At 38.8% G+C, this 21146-nt stretch overlaps 1 protein-coding gene across 10 annotated transcripts in view; it reads left to right on the forward strand.

The window, feature by feature from the left end:
- The window catches only part of LOC133618463 (receptor-type tyrosine-protein phosphatase F), a 470668-nt gene extending 455163 nt beyond the window's left edge, over positions 1–15505 (forward strand). For all 10 annotated transcript variants that reach the window (XM_061978831.2, XM_061978833.2, XM_061978832.2 and 7 more), the window contains 6 exons: positions 2528–2706; positions 8317–8443; positions 11766–11891; positions 11968–12122; positions 12272–12407; positions 15284–15505. In XM_061978831.2, the coding sequence (XP_061834815.1) occupies positions 2528–2706; positions 8317–8443; positions 11766–11891; positions 11968–12122; positions 12272–12407; positions 15284–15352 (792 nt within the window). In that variant the 3' untranslated portion in view covers positions 15353–15505. The remainder of the gene's footprint in view (positions 1–2527; positions 2707–8316; positions 8444–11765; positions 11892–11967; positions 12123–12271; positions 12408–15283) is intronic.
- Positions 15506–21146: the final 5641 nt, after the last annotated feature.

A 21146-nucleotide genomic window follows, 5' to 3' on the forward strand; every position in this document is an offset into this window, starting at 1 on the left:
TCTAACATAATAGTGAGAGTCCAGTCCATAGTGGATCTAACATAATAGTGTGAGAGTCCAGTCCATAGTGGATTTAACATAATAGTGTGAGAGTCCAGTCCATAGTGGATCTAACATAATAGTGAGAGTCCAGTCCATAGTGGATCTAACATAATAGTGTCAGAGTCCAGTCTACAGTGGATTTAACATAATAGTGTGAGAGTCCAGTCCATAGTGGACCTAACATAATAGTGAAAGTCCAGTCCATAGTGGATCTAACATAATATTGTGAGAGTCCAGTCCATAGTGGATCTAACATAATAGTGAGAGTCCAGTCCGTAGTGGATCTAACATAATAGTGAGAGTCCAGTCCATAGTGGATCTAACATACTAGTGTGAGAGTCCAGTCCATAGTGGATCTAACATAATAGTGTGAGAGTCTAGTCCATAGTGGATCTAACAAAATAGTGTGAGAGTCTAGTCCATAGTGGATCTAACATAATAGTGAGAGTCCAGTCCATAGTGGATCTAACATAATAGTAAGAGTCCAGTCCATAGTGGATCTAACATAACAGTGTAAGAGTCCAGTCCATAGTGGATCTAGCATAATATTGTAAGAGTCCAGTCCATAGTGAATCTAGTCAATAGTGTGAGAGTCCAGTCCATAATGGATCTAGCATAATAGTGTGAGAATCCAGTCCATAGTGGATCTAACATAATAGTGAGAGTCCAGTCTATAGTGGATTTAACATAATAGTGTGAGAGTCCAGTCCATAGTGGATCTAACATAATAGTGTGAGAGTCCAGTCCATAGTGGATTTAACATAATAGTGTGAGAGTCCAGTCCATAGTGGATCTAACATAATAGTGAGAGTCCAGTCCATAGTGGATCTAACATAATAGTGTGAGAGTCCAGTCCATAGTGGATCTAGCGTAATATTGTGAGAGTCCAGTCCATAGTGAATCTAACATAATAGTGTGAGAGTCCAGTCCATAGTGGATCTAACATAATAGTGAGAGTCCAGTCCATAGTGGATCTAACATACTAGTGTGAGAGTCCAGTCCATAGTGGATCTAACATAATAGTGTGAGAGTCCAGTCCATAGTGGATCTAACATAATAGTGTGAGTATAGTCCATAGTGGATCTAACATAATAGTGAGAGTCCAGTCCATAGTAGATTTAACATAATAGTGAGAGTCCAGTCCATAGTGGATTTAACATAATAGTGTGAGAGTCCAGTCCATAGTGGATCTAACATAATAGTGAGAGTCCAGTCCATAGTGGATCTAACATAATAGTGAGAGTCCAGTCCATAGTGGATCTAACATAATAGTGTGAGAGTCCAGTCCATAGTGGATCTAACATAATAGTGAGAGTCCAGTCCATAGTGGATCTAACATAATATTGTGAAAGTCCAGTCCATAGTGGATCTAACATAATAGTCAATCAATCAATCTTTATTTATATAGCCCTAAATCACAAGTGTCTCAAAGGGCTGCACAAGCCACAACGACATCCTCGGTACAAAGCCCACATACGGGCAAGGAAAACTCACCCCAGTGGGACGTCGATGGGAATGACTATGAGAAACCTTAGAGTGTGAGAGTCCAGTCCATAGTGGATCTAACATAATAGTGAGAGTCCAGTCCATAGCGGATCTAACATAATAGTGAGAGTCCAGTCCATAGTGGATCTAACATAATATTGTGAGAGTCCAGTTCATAGTGGATCTAACATAATAGTGAGAGTCCAGTCCAAAGTGGATCTAACATAATAGTGTGAGAGTCCAGTCCATAGTGGATCTAACATAATAGTGTGAGAGTCCAGTCCATAGTGGATCTAACATAATATTGTGAGAGTCCAGTCCATAGTGGATCTAACATAATGGTGAGAGTCCAGTCCATAGTGGATCTAACATAATAGTGTGAGAGTCCAGTCCATAGTGGATCTAACATACTAGTGTGAGAGTCCAGTTCATAGTGGATCTAACATAATAGTGAGAGTCCAGTCCATAGTGGATCTAACATAATAGTGTGAGAGTCCAGTCCATAGTGGATCTAACATAATAGTGTGAGAGTCCAGTCCATAGTGGATCTAACATAATAGTGAGAGAGTCTAGTCCATAGTGGATCTAGCATAATAGTGTGAGAGTCCAGTCCATAGTGGATCCAACATAATAGTGTGAGAGTCCAGTCCATAGTGGATCTAACATAATAGTGAGAGACCAGTCCATAGTGGATCTAACATAATAGTGAGAGACCAGTCCATAGTGGATCTAACATAATAGTGTGAGAGTCCAGTCCATAGTGGATCTAGCATAATAGTGTGAGAGTCCAGTCCATAGTGGATCTTACATAATAGTGTGAGAGTCCAGTCCATAATGGATCTAACATAATAGTGTGAGAGTCCAGTCCATAGTGGATCTAACATAATAGTGTGAGACCGTACACCTTGGCGTTGATTGGAGCTTTATCAAAAGTGAACGTGGTCGTCAACAAACCCTTTGAAACGTTCCTGTCTTCACTCCACGTGACCTTTGTCCTCAGCGCCTGGCCAACTCCAAGGCCCACACGTCTCGCTTCATCAGTGCCAACCTGCCGTGCAACAAGTTCAAGAACCGCCTGGTCAACATCATGCCTTTCGAGTCCACCCGCGTCTGCCTGCAGCCCATCCGCGGCGTGGAGGGCTCCGACTACATCAACGCCAGCTGCATCGACGGCTACAGGTGAGCGGAAATGTCCTTTTTTTTGTGTGTGTCCGTAACGCCATCAAGTCCACAAGGAGGTTCTGACTCCTCCTCAGCTGCAGTTTGTAAGGGGGAGAGTCTCCACAGAGGCCCTTTGAGCACTGCTGGGTAAATAGTGTCATTGCACCATGGGGACATTTTCCCTCCCTGCAGTCTCGTGCTGTCCTCTCCTCTCCTCTCCTCTCCCGCCTTCTTCTCTTCCTGGCACTCACACTGCTGCAGCTTCATCGTGACACCGGGTGCTGCTCCATTTGTTGTTGGAATGCAGTAATCAGTCCCTCCAGGATTGTTTGTTTTAAGTCTCTTGTCTAACATTAACCTCAGTGAAAGCACAAAACTTCAACAAGTGAAATCTAAGTAAGATGAAATATCTCAAATAAGGGTGATATTTGCTTATTTTCTGTCTGATAAGATCATTCTTCTCACTAAGCAGATTTTATGTTAGAGTGTTTTACTTGTTTTAAGGGTTTTGGTCCGAAATGATCTTGATTGTCAGGTTCAAACACTGATGACATTTATTAAACGGACAAGAAGCAAGGAATCATGTAGAGACAGAGTTCAATTTGGTTCAAATGAGGAGAGACGTTTTTTGGGCTGTACTCTAGTTACAGATCCAAACTACGCTCTAAAGTGCAGCCCACGTGCTCCTCTATTTATTTGGGAGGTCCCTGGTTACATCACTGAAGCTGTCGCTGAGGGAAGGGGGTAATCTCAGCAGCTCCAGTTAGACACAATATATGACTATTCATGAAATGCAAATGTGTTGACACTCGTGATATCTCCCTGTCTCTGCTCTGTCTGCGTCATGGTACTCGATGTTCGCCCTTGGCAGTCAGCAGGCCGATTCACGGTCTGAAAACTGTGATACGAGACGACTTGCTTTGCACAGATACACTGCAAAAACTGAAATCTAAGTAAAATTAAGTATCTCAAATAAGGGTGATATTTGCTTATTTTCTGTCTGATAAGATAATTCTTCTCACTAAGCAGATTTTATGTTAGAGTGTTTTACTTGTTTTAAGGGTTTTGCTCCTAAATGATCTCAGTAAGATATTGCAGCTTGTTGCTGAGATTTGATGACCTATATTGAGTAAAACATGCTTGAAACTAGAATATCAACTGTTGCAAAGCTGTGTCATCAACACTCACAAGTAAAGATGTCCGATAATATCGGACTGCCGATATTATCGGCCAATAAATGCTTTAAAATGTAATATCGTAAATTATCGGTATCTGTTTCAAAAAGTAAAATGTATGACTTTTTAAAACGCCGCTGTACGGACTGGTACACGGACGTAGGGAGAAGTACAGAGCAGTTGCGTCTACCAGTCATACTTGCCAACCATCCTGATTTTCCCGGGAGACCCCCAAATTTCAGTGCCCCTCCCACAATTCTCCCTTTTCAACCATTCTCCCGAATTTCTCCCGATTTCCACCTAGACAACAATATAGGGGGCGTGCCTTAAAGTACTGCTTTTGTGTGCCGGCCCAATCACATAATATTTACAGCTTTTCACACACACACAAGTGAATGCAAGGCATACTTGTTCAACAGCCATACAGGTCACACTGAGGGTGGCCGTATAAACAAGTTTAACACTGTTACAAATATGCGCCACACTGTGAACCCACACCAAACAAGAATGACAAACACATTTCGGGAGAACATCCGCACCGTAACACAACATAAACACAACAGAACAAATACCCAGAAGCCCTTGCAGCGCTAACTCTTCCGGGACGCTACAATATAGAATATCAGCTGATGCAAAGCTGTGTCATCAACACTCACAAGTATGACTTTGACATAATTGTGTCTCATAATTAAAACAGATGACAGCCAAATGGACTTTGCTGTTTTATTTTCAATGAAACAAGAGAAAACACGTACTCATATAGTAGTACAGTTGTTATTAGTGAGAATATACTTATTTGAAGGTATTTTTGGGTTCATTGAGGTTAGCTAATTTTACTTGTTTTGGAAAGTCTTAACAAACTGAATTTTCTTGTTCTATTGGCAGATAATTTTGCTTAGTTCAAATAAAATACCCCTCATTTTTGTGTTGTTTTTTTTCTTGTTTTTGAACACTGACTTTTTGCAGTGTATTCATCTCAGATGTTGTCTATCTTTCTCTTGAGTCCTCGCTGGTCTTAAGCAGCATCCTAAATTTGTCAAGATCTTCTTTTTGCTCTTGAAGCCTCCCCTCTTTTTCTTCTCTCCTCCCTTCTTTGCTGTCGTCCCCTTTCATCCTCTCTTCTTTCTTCCTCCCCTCTCATCGCCTCCTCTGCTCTTTCTTTCCTCACCCCCCCTCTGTGCTCCTCTTTCCTTCAAGTCCTTTCATCTCTCCCTCCATCCTTCTCATCATCTCTTCACCTTTCTCTGCTCCTTTTTCATCTCCTCTTCATTCCTTCTCTTTGCCTTCCCTGTTCTTTGCACCCCTCTCTTCTCCTCTAATCTCTTCCCTCCTCTCTTTCAGCGCTTACACTTTTCACCTCCTCCTCTTCCATGCTTTCTCCTCTCCTCCTGTATTTATTTGTGGCAGGCGGAAAAAGGCCCTCGGGATGTTCTAATCTCCTGGTTCCACGGCGCCTTCATTAGTTGTTCCGTGTGTATTGCCGTGTTGTGTCTGCACGTACAACACACACACACACACACACACACACACACACACACACACACACACACACACACACCCTGCATGCATGTGCATCAAACATGTGAGAAGCAGCAGCATCTTCTCTCCTGACAAGAGCGCTGCTGCCACCTGCTGTTTCCACTTGTAGGCATCATGAGCTCACCTTATGTGTGCAAAAACTGCAATCTAAGTAAGATAAAATGTGTCAAATAAGGGTGATATTTGCTTATTTTCTGTCTGATAAGATAATTCTTCTCACTAAGTAGATTTTATGTTAGAGTGTTTTACTTGTTTTAAGGGTTTTGGTCCTAAATGATCTCAGTAAGATATTACAGCTTGTTGCTGAGATTTGATGACCTATATTGAGTAAAACATGCTTGAAACTAGAATATCAACTGTTGCAAAGCTGTGTCATCAACACTCAAAAGTATAAAACTACTTTTTTAAAGTAATCATTTCTTACTTCAAGCATGAAAAAAAAATCATAATGCCGAGCGCATATCATTATCAAATCAAATCAAATCAACTTTATTTATATTAAGATAATGGCACTAGCATTTGCTTCATTTAAGAATATTTTCCAACATATTGAGCAAAAAGGTCTCTTTTTTTTCTACCAAGAAAAGTACACGGGAGAACATCCGCACCGTAACACAACATAAACACAACAGAACAAATACCCAGAAGCCCTTGCAGCACTAACTCTTCCGGGACGCTACAATATAGAATATCAGCTGATGCAAAGCTGTGTCATCAACACTCACTAGTATAAAACTACTTTTATTTTTTTTTTTAAATATCATGACTTTGACACAATTGTGTCTCATAATTAAAACAGATGACAGCCAAATGGACTTTGCTGTTTTATTTTCAATGAAACAATAGAAAATACGTACTCATATAGTAGTACAGTTGTTATTAGTGAGAATATACCTATTTTAAGGTATTTTTGGGTTCATTGAGGTTAGCTAATTTTACTTGTTTTGGAAAGTCTTGACAAGCCGAATTTTCTTATTCTATTGGCAGATAATTTTGCTTAGTTCAAATAAAATACCCCTAATTTTTGTAATTTCTTGTTTTTGAACACTGACTTTTTGCAGTGAAAAGTATTCATCCAAAAAAGAGTTTTTATTTTATTTTTAAATTTTATTTTTATTTTTTATTATTATTAAATCACCATTAAAAAAACCACAAGATAAATATATAAAATGTTTTATATATTTACTTGCATGACAAAATATGTTACTGTCCTATTTCTGCATGGAGCGTTTAGGGGGCCACTTTTCCAGAATATTCTTATTTTGTATATTCCGGACAACCAATGTCCTCTACTATTTTGTCAAAGTTACATAGTTTATTTTAGAAACTTCTGCAAAAAAAAGTTAGTCAAAGATCATCTATATGACAGCACTCTCGTGTTTTTAAGAATCTGCTGCAAAAATGTGAGTCTCTTACATGTTTTTTTTTTTAACTGAACCCGCCAGTTGAATAGCCCACGTAATGAAATAGAGTGGACCTAAAATGGAACCTTGAGGAACACCACTTGTATAACTAAATAAGTTAAACAAAGGACTACACTGCAAAAGTCAGTGTTCAAAAACAAGAAAAAATAAAATAAAAATTAGAGGTATTTTATTTGAACTAAGCAAAATTATCTGCCAATAGAACAAGAAAATTTGGCTTGTCAAGACTTTCCAAAACAAGTAACATTAGCTAACCTCAATGAACCCAAAAATATCTTAAAATAAGTATATTCTCACTAATAACAAGTGCACTTTTCTTGGTAGAAAAGAAATATCCGAACAACCAGTCGACATGTATTTTGTCAAAGTTACAGGGTTTGTTTTTTTTGCGAAAAAGTTAGTCAAAGATCATCTATATGACTGCACTCTCGTGTTTTTAAGAATCTGCTGCAAAAATGTGAGTGTCTGACATGTTGTTTTTTTTTTAACTGAATCCGCAGGCCACCAATTGAATAGCCCACGTAATGAAATAGAGTGGACCTAAAATGGAACCTTGAGGAACACCACTAGTATAACTAAATAAGTTGAACAAAGGACTACACTGCAAGAAGTCAGTGTTCAAAAACAAGAAAAAAAATACAAAAATCAGGGGTATTTTATTTGAACTAAGCAAAATTATCTGCCAATAGAACAAGAAAATGTGGCTTGTCAAGACTTTCCAAAACAAGTAAAATTAGCTAACCTCAATGAACCTAAAAATACCTTAAAATAAGTATATTCTCACTAATAACAAGTGCACTTTTCTTGGTAGAAAAAAAGAGACCTTTTTGCTCAATATGTTGAAAAATATTCTTATATAAGGTAAATGGTAGTGCCATTATCTTGACATAATGATATGCGCTCGGCATCATGATTTTTTGTTGTTGTTCATGCTTGAAATAAGAAATGATTACTTTAAAAAAGTAGTTTTATACTTGTGAGTGTTGATGACACAGCTTTGCAACAGTTGATATTCTAGTTTCAAGCATGTTTTACTCAATATAGGTCATCAAATCTCAGCAACAAGCTGTAATATCTTACTGAGATCATTTAGGAGCAAAGCCCTTAAAACAAGTAAAACACTCTAACATAAAATCTGCTTAGTGAGAAGAATGATCTTATCAGACAGAAAATAAGCAAATATCACCCTTATTTGACATATTTCATCTTACTTAGATTTCACTTTTTGCAGTGTACACAAAAAAAATTGTGAAGGTCCCGGGGGAAAAGGGGAGGGTTGACATGTATTGTTCAACATTTGGCAGTTCTACACAGAACTATCGGAACATTGTTTTATGGACACACTATGGCACACAATAAAGTCATGTAAATATGGCAAATATGCCCAAAACATTTCTGCCAAAATGATACTTTGACTGGCTTGTATGTTAATGCATGTGCAACAGCTTAGTTCCATAATTATGAATTAATGCTGTTTTTGGTGTGTGCAGACAGCAGAAGGCCTATCTGGCCACGCAGGGCCCGCTGTCCGAGACCACCGAGGACTTCTGGAGAATGTTGTGGGAGCACAACTCTACCATCGTGGTCATGCTCACCAAGCTCAGAGAGATGGGACGGGTAAGAAACACACAAAAACGTCACATAATAGCCACTAGAAACGCAGTCAAAGAGCGCAGACCTCTGCCAGACCGTAGGTTACAATAGTAAAACCCAGAGTGCTGACGACGATCCGGATCAGCCCCAAAATGTAATCACTTGTTTCTTATCCCGTGTATGATATTTCCTGAAAGTTTGATGAAAATCCGCCCATAACTTTTTGACTTATTTTGCTAACCAACAAGGATTACATAATAATAATATGTTTTCTATTGGGCTATTCAGCTACATAATGAACAGGGCCGCAGTTTCAAGAGCCCAATTGCTCAGGGGCCGGACATCCAAATGTGGATGTTTCATCAGAAAGTACCTCCGCAAGTTATATTTATTTGATTCTGCGTTTACTTAACTGAAAAGTAAACACTGCGCTGTCAATAAATTCATTATTCTGCCTTTGCTACTCGTTTCCAGCACGTGCAGCCAGACAGATAGTTAACAGCGTAAAGAAACCGAAGCTCCAGAAGTTTTGTTGAGGATTGATGTTGTTTCTTTTTGAATTATTTTCCTTCCTCAGTTCTAGTTCCTTAACACTTCGTCCTTCATTCAGGTTTGTAAGACTGACAATATAAACGTAAAATAAACATTACAAAAGGATAACATCCGTTGTGTATTTTACATTAAAATGTACATAGTGTATTTTACATAAATAAAATAGATTAATACATTCACACAATGGGAGAAATATAACCTTAGAGAAAAATGTAGTTTAAAACATTTGTACGCACGTACAACACTTAAGACCTTCAGTATATCAGTATGTGGAATTAAATTATGGAATGGATTAAGCAAAGAAATCAAACAATGTACTAATATGATCCACTTCAAGAAACTCTTCAAAATAAAAGTGTTTACAAAGTCCATCCATTCATTTTCAAAATAATCTTACTCATCTCACCGAGTATTATTTATTTATTTATTTGTATTGTGATTACTTACGGAGTATATTATGAATAAATTGAGAACAGGAAGTGGAACAAAAGTTTTAGCAACTATTATGTAAAGGAAAAGGGTGTAGGATTAAATAAGCTCTGCTTCTTCCTACTCCTTTTCGAACATGTTGAAAAGAGAAACTGGAGATTGTGATGTATGCTTGCATGTTCCAAATAAACTCAAACACAATAAACTACGGATGTTTACGCTTAGAGAAATTAAACAATCACAGCAAACACACAATGGATGTGGCTCAACACAATTAAACCACGTACTGTTATCGCCCTCTACTGGTCAAATTCAGCACTACATGTATTAAACAAGCTTCTATCAGCCAATAAACAACACAACCTCGAATACAAAATACATCACAAAGTCATCAATTTCAGTACAAAACAAACTATCTTATGAACAATATCTACTTGTCAGGTTCAAACACTGATGACATCTATTAATCAGACAAGAAGCAAGGAATCATGCAGAGACAGAGTTCAATTTAGCTCATGAGGAGAACGCATGGAGCTGTACACTTAGTCACCGTCTCGCCCTACGCTCTAAGGTTCAGCTCCCGCGTCCCTCTTTTTATTCAGAGTTCCATAGTCAACATCACTAAGGCCGCCTCTAAAAGGATTGGCCACATATATTATGCAAAGCAGGTCCAGGACGCACAGTACGTGACGGAATGTGCTGGGGGCCTTGTGATTTCGCCTTCGTGTTGTCATCTTATCTTCGTTGAGGTCGTTGAAGTCCTTGGCTGTTAGCGGGCTAAAACAAAGATAACATCTACGGCTGAGGCCACCCCTCAGACAAGAAGTCTTTGTCCTTGCACAAATTAGAAAAGTCCAACTTGAGCACAATAGCTACGTAACTAAAGCAACGGACTTTAAGCATACTAAAGTTAGTGTGATAATATATATATAATTATTCTAACACTACTTACAAAGTTTCGTGATGAAGTGCCTTGATTTCTACCGTTGCTGCTGGTCTGAAAAAGTGTCTGTCACTTAAAAAGTTTGACAACATTCATACTTTGTTGTCCAGGTGCTGTTAAAAGTACACTTTTCCCAATTTATGTAGATTTTAATCAGGGTCCATTGTGCCATTTTTGTTTGGAATGAGTAGTCTTCTTCTACTCACCCCACTGCTGCTTCATTGTGATGCATAAGCTTCGGTGGTGCCCCCTGCGGGGTGCTGGGAGTACTGCATGCATGAGCAACCCGAGTTTGAATCCATCAAGCCTGTTTGGGCGATTAAAAGCCGGATGTGGCCGGCAGTTGCATAGGCCTGCTTAAGATTGTCAGGTTCAAACACTGATGACATCTATTAAACAGACGAGAAGCAAGGAATCATGCAGAGACAGAGTTCAATTTGGCTCAATGAGGAGAGACGTTTTTTGGGCTGTATTCTAGTTACAGATCCAAACTACGTTCTAAAAGGTCCAGCCCGCGTGCTTCCTCTATTTATTTGGGAGTTCCCTGGTTACATCACTGAAGCTGTCGCTGAGGGAAGGGGGTAATCTCGACAACTCCAGTTAGACACAATATATGATTGTCAGGTTCGAACACTGATGACATCTATTAAACAAGACAAGAGGCAAAGAATTTAACAGAGACAGAATTCAATTTGGACTCAATATATTGAGGAGAGTCGCCCGGACATTGTTTCCTTCCCCCCCCCCACCTGACCACAGCTGCTTCCAGAGGGAAGTGGGCCGTAAACAGCGTTGCCTTTGGTTACCGAACAGTTCAAAAAATTAGGTCGTAAAATAGTTCAAAAAGAGTTCCATAAAATAGTTCAAAAAGAGTTCGTCTGGAAATTGGGCAGATCCTGCCATCTGTCCGTTTTGAAGTCCTTGGGCCAGAACAACATCCTTCTGTTGATTACCATACATGAGAGAACACAGGAACACCATCTTGCTTCCCCCCCTGGCCCTACACAGTGGAGTTTTACGAGCCTTACTCTTGGTAGGTTTCAAAAGACAGCCTTTTGTCTTCTTGTCAGGAACACAATGTAATACAAAGTTTTTGTGATAATTTAGAAACAATTATTCTAACAATGATTATACAAGAAATGCAAATGTATTGACGCTGGTGATATCGCCTCGTCTCTGCTCTGTCTGCGTCACGGCGGTGTTCGGCCTTGGCAGTCAGCAGGCCGAGTCTGGACACAGACACTGATACGAGACGGCTTTGCACAGATAGAAAAATACAGATAATAACTATAGCAACGGCCCTTAAGCATAAAGTTGTGTGATAATATATACATGATTATTCTAACAAAGATGCATGGTGGTGGTCTACACCCATGCGTGTCCAGATCTGACTGTAAAAGACGTTGCGTCTGTGTGTTGCAGGAGAAGTGTCACCAGTACTGGCCGGCCGAGCGCTCCGCCCGGTACCAGTACTTTGTGGTGGACCCCATGGCCGAGTACAACATGCCTCAGTACATCCTGAGAGAGTTCAAGGTCACGGACGCCAGGGTCAGTCTTTGTCCATTTGTGGCTTTTTTGAACGCCTCGCCAGTTTTCCCTTCATCCGGTCCCGCCTTCTCTCCAGGACGGCCAGTCCAGAACCATCCGCCAGTTCCAGTTCACCGACTGGCCCGAGCAGGGAGTGCCAAAAACCGGAGAGGGCTTCATCGACTTCATTGGCCAGGTGCACAAAACCAAGGAGCAGTTCGGACAGGACGGACCGATCACTGTACACTGCAGGTAGGCACGCCGCACACACAAGAGTCCCTTTGGTGCCCTCACAAATGATCAGAACCCACACAAATCTTTAACTTTAACGACCATATTGCTACAATAGTAAACATTTTGGTTTGCGCTAACGCCGGCGACTCTCCCCGTGCGCCCTTTAGTGCCGGCGTGGGCCGCACCGGAGTCTTCATCACGCTCAGCATCGTGCTGGAGAGGATGCGCTACGAGGGCGTGGTCGACCTCTTCCAGACGGTCAAGACACTTCGCACCCAGCGGCCCGCCATGGTGCAGACCGAGGTGAGGAAGATACAGGTCTACAAAATATCTTGAAAGGAGCTAACGCTCTGGCATTTGTTTACTCAACTGCAGAGAGTGACGGGTTTGTGTGTGATGTAAGGAGCGCGAGAAATGATGACATCCTTCCATCCACTTTGTTACTAAATGGAACGTTTAGCGGCGTGTCCCGTTATTCTCACACTTTATAAGCAATGCAGACCAGTTGTGGGCGGGGCTAACTATTTCAGGCATAACGATTTTGCACGTCACTCTATTATTAATATTAAATTAAATTATTTACGAATTATCATTGCTATTATTGTCATTATCATTATTATCCTCATTTTTTATGATGATTATCAAAATTCTCATCACCGTCATTATTATAATTGTTAGTGTTATGATCATCAATAACAATATTACGATCATTAATATCATTGTTGTTATATCACCGTCTTATATGCAACACGGAACGACACAGGAAGTCCGTCATACCGTTTTATATTATTCACATGTGAATAATGCTGTATAATAGACTGTATTTATGTTATTCACATGTGAATAATGCTGTATAATAGACTGTATTTATATTATTCACATGTGAATAATGCTGTGTAATACACTGTATTTATGTTATTCACATGTGAATAATGCTGTATAATAAACTGTATTTATGTTATTCACATGTGAATAATGCTGTATAATATACTGTATTTATATTATTCACATGTGATTAATTCCGTTTAATAGACTGTATTTGTTATTCACATGTGAATAATGCTGTATAATAGACTGTATTTATGTTATTCACATGTGAATAATGCCGTATAATAGACTATTTATATTACTCACATGTGAATAATGCTGTATAGTAGACTGTATTTATATTATTCACATGTGAATAATGCTGTATAATAGACTGTATTTATGTTATTCACATGTGAATAATGCTGTATAATAGACTGTATTTATGTTATTCACATGTGAATAATGCTAATAGACTGTATTTATATTATTCACATGTGAATAATGCTGTATAATAGACTGTATTTATGTTATTCAAATGTGAATAATGCCGTACAATAGACTGTATTTGTATTACTCACATGTGAATAATGCTGTATAATAGACAGTATTTATATTATTCACATGTGAATAATGCTGTATAATAGACTGTATTTATGTTATTCACATGTCAATAATGCTGTATAATAGACTATTTATATTATTCACATGTAAAAAATACTTAAGTGTTTATTGTCTATTGTGAGCGAACTGTGGTGCTGAATTTCCCCCAGGGATCAATAAAGCACTTTCTATTCTATTCATTATCATGATGGTGATAATTATCATGATTGTCATGAACATTATTATTGTTATCATGTTTATCATTAACATTACTATCGTTATTACTGTCGTCAATATTATTATTAGACTTTGACAAACTTTATTGGTCCACAAGGGAAATTGTTCCACACAGTAGCTCAGTTGCAAAGGATGGAAAGGATAATGCAGGTAATGTAATATTAACAATATTAATGTAATATTAACAATTATTATAATAAGTCCATTTAAAAAAAAAAAAAAAGTCCTTTTTAAAAAAATAAAATAAATAAATAAAAAACATTTTCTTGAATAAAAAAAGAAAGTAAAACAATATAAAAACAGTTACATAGAAACTAATGAAAATGAGTAAAATTAAGTGTTAAAGGTTAGTACTATTAGTGGACCAGCAGCACGCACAATCATGTGTGCTTACGGACTGTATCCCTTGCAGACTGTATTGATATATATTGATATATAATGTAGGAACCACAATATTAATAACAGAAAGAAACAACCCTTTTGTGTGAATGAGTGTAAATGGGGGAGGGAGGTTTTTTGGGTTGGTGCACTAATTGTAAGTGTATCTTGTGTTTTTTATGTTGATTTAATTTAAATAAATAAATAAATAACAATTAAAAAATATATATATATATATTTACATATATATATATATTATTATTATCATCACGATTATCATTGTTTTTAATATTATTATGATTATGATTGTTAGCATGTGTTACACGTCCGCAAGTCCACATTTCTGTCGTCAGTCTTGTTTGATAAAGTTGAGATATTTGTACAAAAAAAATTAAATTGTTTTTCTTTTCTTTTTAACTTCTTCAGGACGAAAATGTTACTGTCACGGTTTTCATGGACGGAGAGTTTACTGAGATGATATATATATATATATATATCAATATTATTATTGTTATTACTACGGTTTTTTTCGGACTACAAGTCGCAGTTTTTTTCATAGTTTGGCCGGGGGGTGCGACTTATACTCAGGAGCGACTTATGTGTGAAATTATAAACACATTACCGTAAAATATCAAATAATATTATTGATCTCATTCACGTAAGAGACTAGACGTATAAGATTTCATGGGATTTAGCGATTAGGAGTGACAGATTGTTTGGTAAACGTATAGCATGTTCTATATGTTATAGTTATTTGAATGACTCTTACCATAATATGTTACGTTAACATACCAGTTGGTTATTTATGCCTCATATAACGTACACTTATTCAGCCTGTTGTTCACTATTCTTGATTTATTTTAAATTGCCTTTCAAATCTATTCTTGGTGTTGGCTTTTATCAAATACATTTCCTCGAAAAATGCGACTTATGTTTTTTTCCTTCTTTATTATGCATGTTCTGCAGGTGCGACTTATACTCCGAAAAATACGGTATTATAGACGGCTGGCGGCTGACTAAACCACCTGACATCGTTAAGACATCGGGGTTTAAAAGTGTTTATTACGTCAGTGTTTAATAGAACAAAAGCATTAAACTGCTGCTCTTTAAAGCGTCTGAATAAGCTCCGCCCCTCACCCCTCTCTCTCTTCCAGGACCAGTACCAGCTGTGCTACCGAGCCGCTCTGGAGTACCTGGGGAGCTTCGACCATTATGCAACGTAACCGCTGGCAACAAACCGCCTGCCCGGTTGGACCCTCTCAGGAGTGTGCCAAGTGTCCCCTCTCAGCCACCATCCTTTTTGCCCCAACATCAAAGTAGAAAAAAACCACCAGAGGAAGGCCATGGCGGCGCTCGCAGGACCCCGACCATCTTTTTTTTTTTGCTTGAAAGCGCAGCAGAGAGGACGTGTACAGTCCATTTACAGTAGTACCTCTTTTTAATATTATCCTTTTAGCGTTAACTTCTTTATTTTTTTTTTACCACGGCTTGTGTCTTAAAATTACTTTGTTTTTGTTTTTTTACGATTATGTTATCATCCTCCAGTTTGTTTCGGGTACTTTTTATCACGGCGGACGTGCTGTTTTCCTAGATTCTAATCTCCCGGTTTTGCGTTGTAGTCCTAAACACTCGGGATTTCCAAGGAAAAACAGACAAAAAAAACAAAAAAAAACAAAAACAAAAAACTGCCTTTTTTTTCACTCGACTATTTGCTGGAAAGACTTTGAGAGCACAAAGTTAGCGGCGGGCGTGTACAGGGAGAGGCAAAGCACACCGACTTTTTGTGTTCGTGCGGACGGCATCGAGGCCTTTCATGCTCACACTTTTGTGGCCCCGCCCACATCTCGGAATATCTTTCAAAGCAGGCCCCGCCCATTCGCCATCAGCCTGTACAGAATCAACCATTCCTCCCTGAAGGGGCTGAGACGGCGAGCGAGCGAGCGAAAGAGAGAGAGACAGACTCCGCCCCCTTTGGACTTGACACCTGATGTTATTTTCTACAGAAATAGAAGTATAAATATATATATATATGATTGATTATATATATGTACAATGACACATAGATGTATACACGGCTTCTCTATATTGTTCCCATGAATGACGCCGTCGTCCAGCGTAGTCATGACAACGTATCTACTGTTCCGCCATATTGTCAACAAGGGAGTAAAAGCAGCACAACATCCCCCCCCCACCCCCTACCCCCCTCCACACACACAAGTTGAGGCTTGATGACCTCAAGTTCCATAAAAGGGGGGGGGCTAAGTAAGTTCCATAAGGGTGGGGCTAAGAAAGTTCCATAAGGGGGGGGGCTAAGTAAGTTGCAGGGGGGGTTCATGTTCATTTTGACCTTGTGAATGCTTTGTGCTGTAGGGGTTCCACTCGTCTGTTTTCTATTTGTTGACAAACAACTGCAATTTCAAAGGAGAACCTGTCGTTGTTGTTGTTGATGATGGCGATGATGAAAAACAAACCTTGATGTTAATAAAGATACATAATTGGGTTTTTTTTTTTGTACAAACTCCACCTTTTGTCATTTCCTTATTTGATTGAGCTCGCCTCGTTTAGATTTGTTCCCACAAAAGTTATTGAGCGATTTTTTTATTGACACGTTATTATTAATCACTACGGTTCAATATCTAAGTCATTGAGGGTTTTTTTTTTGTTGGTTTTTTTAAATTGTACATTAAAAAGATTGTAACTGATTTTATTAACGCATGTTTGTTTTTTTAATGAATGAATGAAATAAGTTTATTTCGGTCATATAATCCAGTGTTTTTTTTTAGTGCCGTGAGATCATACTTGCCAACCTTGAGACCTCCAATTTCGGGAGGTGGGGGGTGGGTGCCGGGGGCGTGTTTGGGGGCGTGGTTAAGAGGGGAGGAGTATATTTACAGCTAGAATTCACCAAGTCAAGTATTTCATATATATATATATATATATAAGAAATAATTGACTTTCAGTGAATTCTAGCTATATATATATATATATATATATATATATATATATATATATATATATATATATATATATATATATATATATATATATATATAAATAAAAGAAATACTTGAATTTCAGTGTTCATTTATTTACACATATACACACACATAACACTCATCTACTCATTGTTGAGTTAAGGGTTGAATTGTCCACCCTTGTTCTATTCTCTGTCACTATCTTTCTAACCATGCTGAACACCCTCTCTGATGATGCATTGATGTGTGGCACGCACAAAAGTGCTTTCATCAAATGCACTAGATGGCAGTATTGTCCTGTTTTAAGAGTGTCACAACATTGCTGTTTACGGCAGACGGACTGCTTTACTGTAGACGTTCTTTATATTGTGGGAAAGCGGACTCAGGTCCGCATGGAGCTGGAGGGGGCGTGGCCTCCAGCTCCGCCTGAATTTCGGGAGATTTTCGGGAGAAAATTTGTCCCGGGAGGTTTTCGGGAGAGGCGCTGAATTTCGGGAGTCTCCCGGAAAATCCGGGAGGGTTGGCAAGTATGCGTGAGATACACCCGCATTTCAGGCTCTGGAACCACTCTGTGGAAACGCTCCCCACCCACACTGCTTGGTGCCTCGTCTGAGCTGCTGTGACTTAGATTACCACAGTCACTAATTAGATTACCATATGTGGAGGGAGATTTGGCCAGCGCGCCTGCAGTAGCAAAGGTCACCGCCTCTGTCTATGGTGCTGAGGACGAGCACCATCGGATAGGGGCGGGGCATGGTCTGACGGCGAGACACAGCTGGCAGGTGATTAGATTTCACAGGTGGTACGTGTTAATCTAATCATCTGTTGTCTTTAACCGTAAGCGGCCGGGAGCAGGAGGGGAGAGAGGATACGGACGTGACTGGAAAGTTCTGCGGAAGAAAGACTTGGAATAAAATATATGTGCATTAAAAACTTTGTTCAACTTGCACGCCTGGCTCCGGTGAAGTGTCTGTCAGTGGGACCGCTAGGAAGCGACTTCCACACTATAGTAACTAGTACATACAAACCCCGTTTCCATATGAGTTGGGAAATTGTGTTAGATGTAAATATAAACGGAATACAATGATTTGCAAATCATTTTTAACCCATATTCAGTTGAATATGCTACAAAGACAACATATTTGATGTTCAAACTGATAAACATTTTTTTTTTTGCAAATAATCATTAACTTTAGAATTTGATGCCAGCAACACGTGACAAAGAAGTTGGGAAAGGTGGCAATAAATACTGATAAAGTTGAGGAATGCTCATCAAACACTTATTTGGAACATCCCACAGGTGTGCAGGCTAATTGGGAACAGGTGGGTGCCATGATTGGGTATAAAAGTAGATTCCATGAAATGCTCAGTCATTCACAAACAAGGATGGGGCGAGGGTCACCACTTTGTCAAAAATTGCGTGAGCAAATTGTTGAACAGTTTAAGAAAAACCTTTCTCAACCAGCTATTGCAAGGAATTTAGGGATTTCACCATCTACGCTCCGTAATATCATCAAAGGGTTCAGAGAACCTGGAGAAATCACTGCACGTAAGCAGCTAAGCCCGTGACTTTTGATCCCTCAGGCTGTACTGCATCAACAAGCGACAGCAGTGTGTAAAGGATATCACCACATGGGCTCAGGAACACTTCAGAAACCCACTGTCAATAACAACAATTGGTCGCTAGTCTGTAAGTGCAAGTTAAAACTCTCCTATGCGAGGCGAAAACCGTTTATCAACAACACCCAGAAACGCCTTCGGCTTCGCTGGGTCTGAGCTCATCTAAGATGGACTGATACAAAGTGGAAAAGTGTTCTGTGGTCTGACGAGTCCACATTTCAAATTGTTTTTGGAAACTGTGGACGTCGTGTCCTCCGGACCAAAGAGGAAAAGAACCATCCGGATTGTTATAGGCGCAAAGTTGAAAAGCCAGCATGTGTGATGGTATGGGGGTGTATTAGTGCCCAAGACATGGGTAACTTACACATCTGTGAAGGCACCATTAATGCTGAAAGGTACGTACAGGTTTTGGAGCAACATATGTTGCCATCCAAGCAACGTTACCACGGACGCCCCTGCTTATTTCAGCAAGACAATGCCAAACCACGTGTTACATCAACGTGGCTTCATAGTAAAAGAGTGCGGGTACTAGACTGGCCTGCCTGTAGTCCAGACCTGTCTCCCATTGAAAATGTGTGGCGCATTATGAAGCCTAAAACAGAGACCCCCGGACTGTTGAACAACTTAAGCTGTACATCAAACAAGAATGGGAAAGAATTCCACCTGAGAAGCTTCAAAAATGTGTCTCCTCAGTTCCCAAACGTTTATTGAGTGTTGTTAAAAGGAAAGGTGATGTAACACAGTGGTGAACATGCCCTTTCCCAACTACTTTGGCACGTGTTGCAGCCATGAAATTCTAAGTTAATTATTATTTGCAAAAAAAAAAAAAGTTTATGAGTTTGAACATCAAATATGTTGTCTTTGTAGCATATTCAACTGAATATGGGTTGAAAATGATTTGCAAATCATTGTATTCCGTTTATATTTACATCTAACACAATTTCCCAACTCATATGGAAACGGGGTTTGTAATTCAAAAGCACGGATTCTAACCATTGAATTACTTAGTATAGTTGAAGACTTACGGTCATTAGAAAGCATCACTGCACATCATAATGGCAGCTACACTTTCCATCTTAAACATCTAAATAAATTATTTGGGAATGTCCGGCGGGCCATATTGAAAAGCTTAACGAGCCGCATGTGCCTTAAACTGCCCAGGTCTGTTCTATCATGTTGGTAGTACACACTGTTTCTCTGCACACAGTACGCAACCAACAAGGAACATTTCCCCACTATTCCACTTGTTTATCATGATCATCTTTTTCATTGATATTGTTCAAGGTCCTTCAAGTCTCTGACCACTAATACCCTTGCTTGTTCTGGTGGACCATTCAATCTGATCATTACTTTACAGTTCCTTCACTGCAAAAACTGAAATCTAAGTAAGATGAAATATCTCAAATAAGGGTGATATTTGCTTATTTTCTGTCTGATAAGATCATTCTTCTCACTAAGCAGATTTTATGTTAGAGTGTTTTACTTGTTTTAAGTGTTTTAAATGATCTCAGTAAGATATTACAGCTTGTTGCTGAGATTTGATGACCTATATTGAGTAAAACATGCTTGAAACTAGAATATCAAGTGTTGCAAAGCTGTGTCATCAACACTCACAAGTATAAAACTACTTTTTTAAAGTAATCATTTATTATTTCAAAAAAATCATGATTTTGACACAATTGTGTCTCATAATTAAAACAGATGACAGCCAAATGGACTTTGCTGTTTTATTTCCAATGAAACAATAGAAAATAGGTACTCATATAGTAGTACAGTTGGCACAGTACAGTAAACTGACAGTTAATATTTAAACATTTAACATTTCTAACAATTTTGAACAGAAATAGTTCATGCACATTCAGATAAATTCTTCAAAATTACAATTAAAAAAAATTTGGCCGGGGGCCGGGCTGTATATATGCGCACTAATTGACTGAAAGAGCACGCACTTGGCGCGATGATGTCATGTTATCCATGGAAAAATGCATTTTTAGACAATATGATTTGCCTGAGCGTCTAGGAGACCCCGAGAGTAACAAGCGCTTGCCTTGTTGCCTTTCTATTAAGAACAATAAATTAGTTGTTAGTATAAGTTTGCTGGTTTCAAGAAATGTAATGCCGAGCGCATATCATTATGTTAAGATAATGGCACTAGCATTTACTTCATTTAAGAATATTTTTCAACATATTGAGTGAAAATGTCTTTATTTTTCTACCAAGAAAAGTGCACTTGTTATTTGTGAGAATATACTTATTTTAAGGTATTTTTGGGTTCATTGAGGTTAGCTAATTTTACTTGTTTTGGAAAGTCTTGACAAGCCGAATTTTCTTGTTCTATTGGCAGATACATTTTTTTTTATTGTTTTTGAACACTGACTTTTTGCAGTGTAGTCCTTTGTTCAACTTATTTAGTTATACTAGT

The sequence above is a fragment of the Nerophis lumbriciformis genome, linkage group LG19 (genome assembly GCF_033978685.3).
Source record: "Nerophis lumbriciformis linkage group LG19, RoL_Nlum_v2.1, whole genome shotgun sequence".
NCBI lineage: Eukaryota > Metazoa > Chordata > Actinopteri > Syngnathiformes > Syngnathidae > Nerophis > Nerophis lumbriciformis.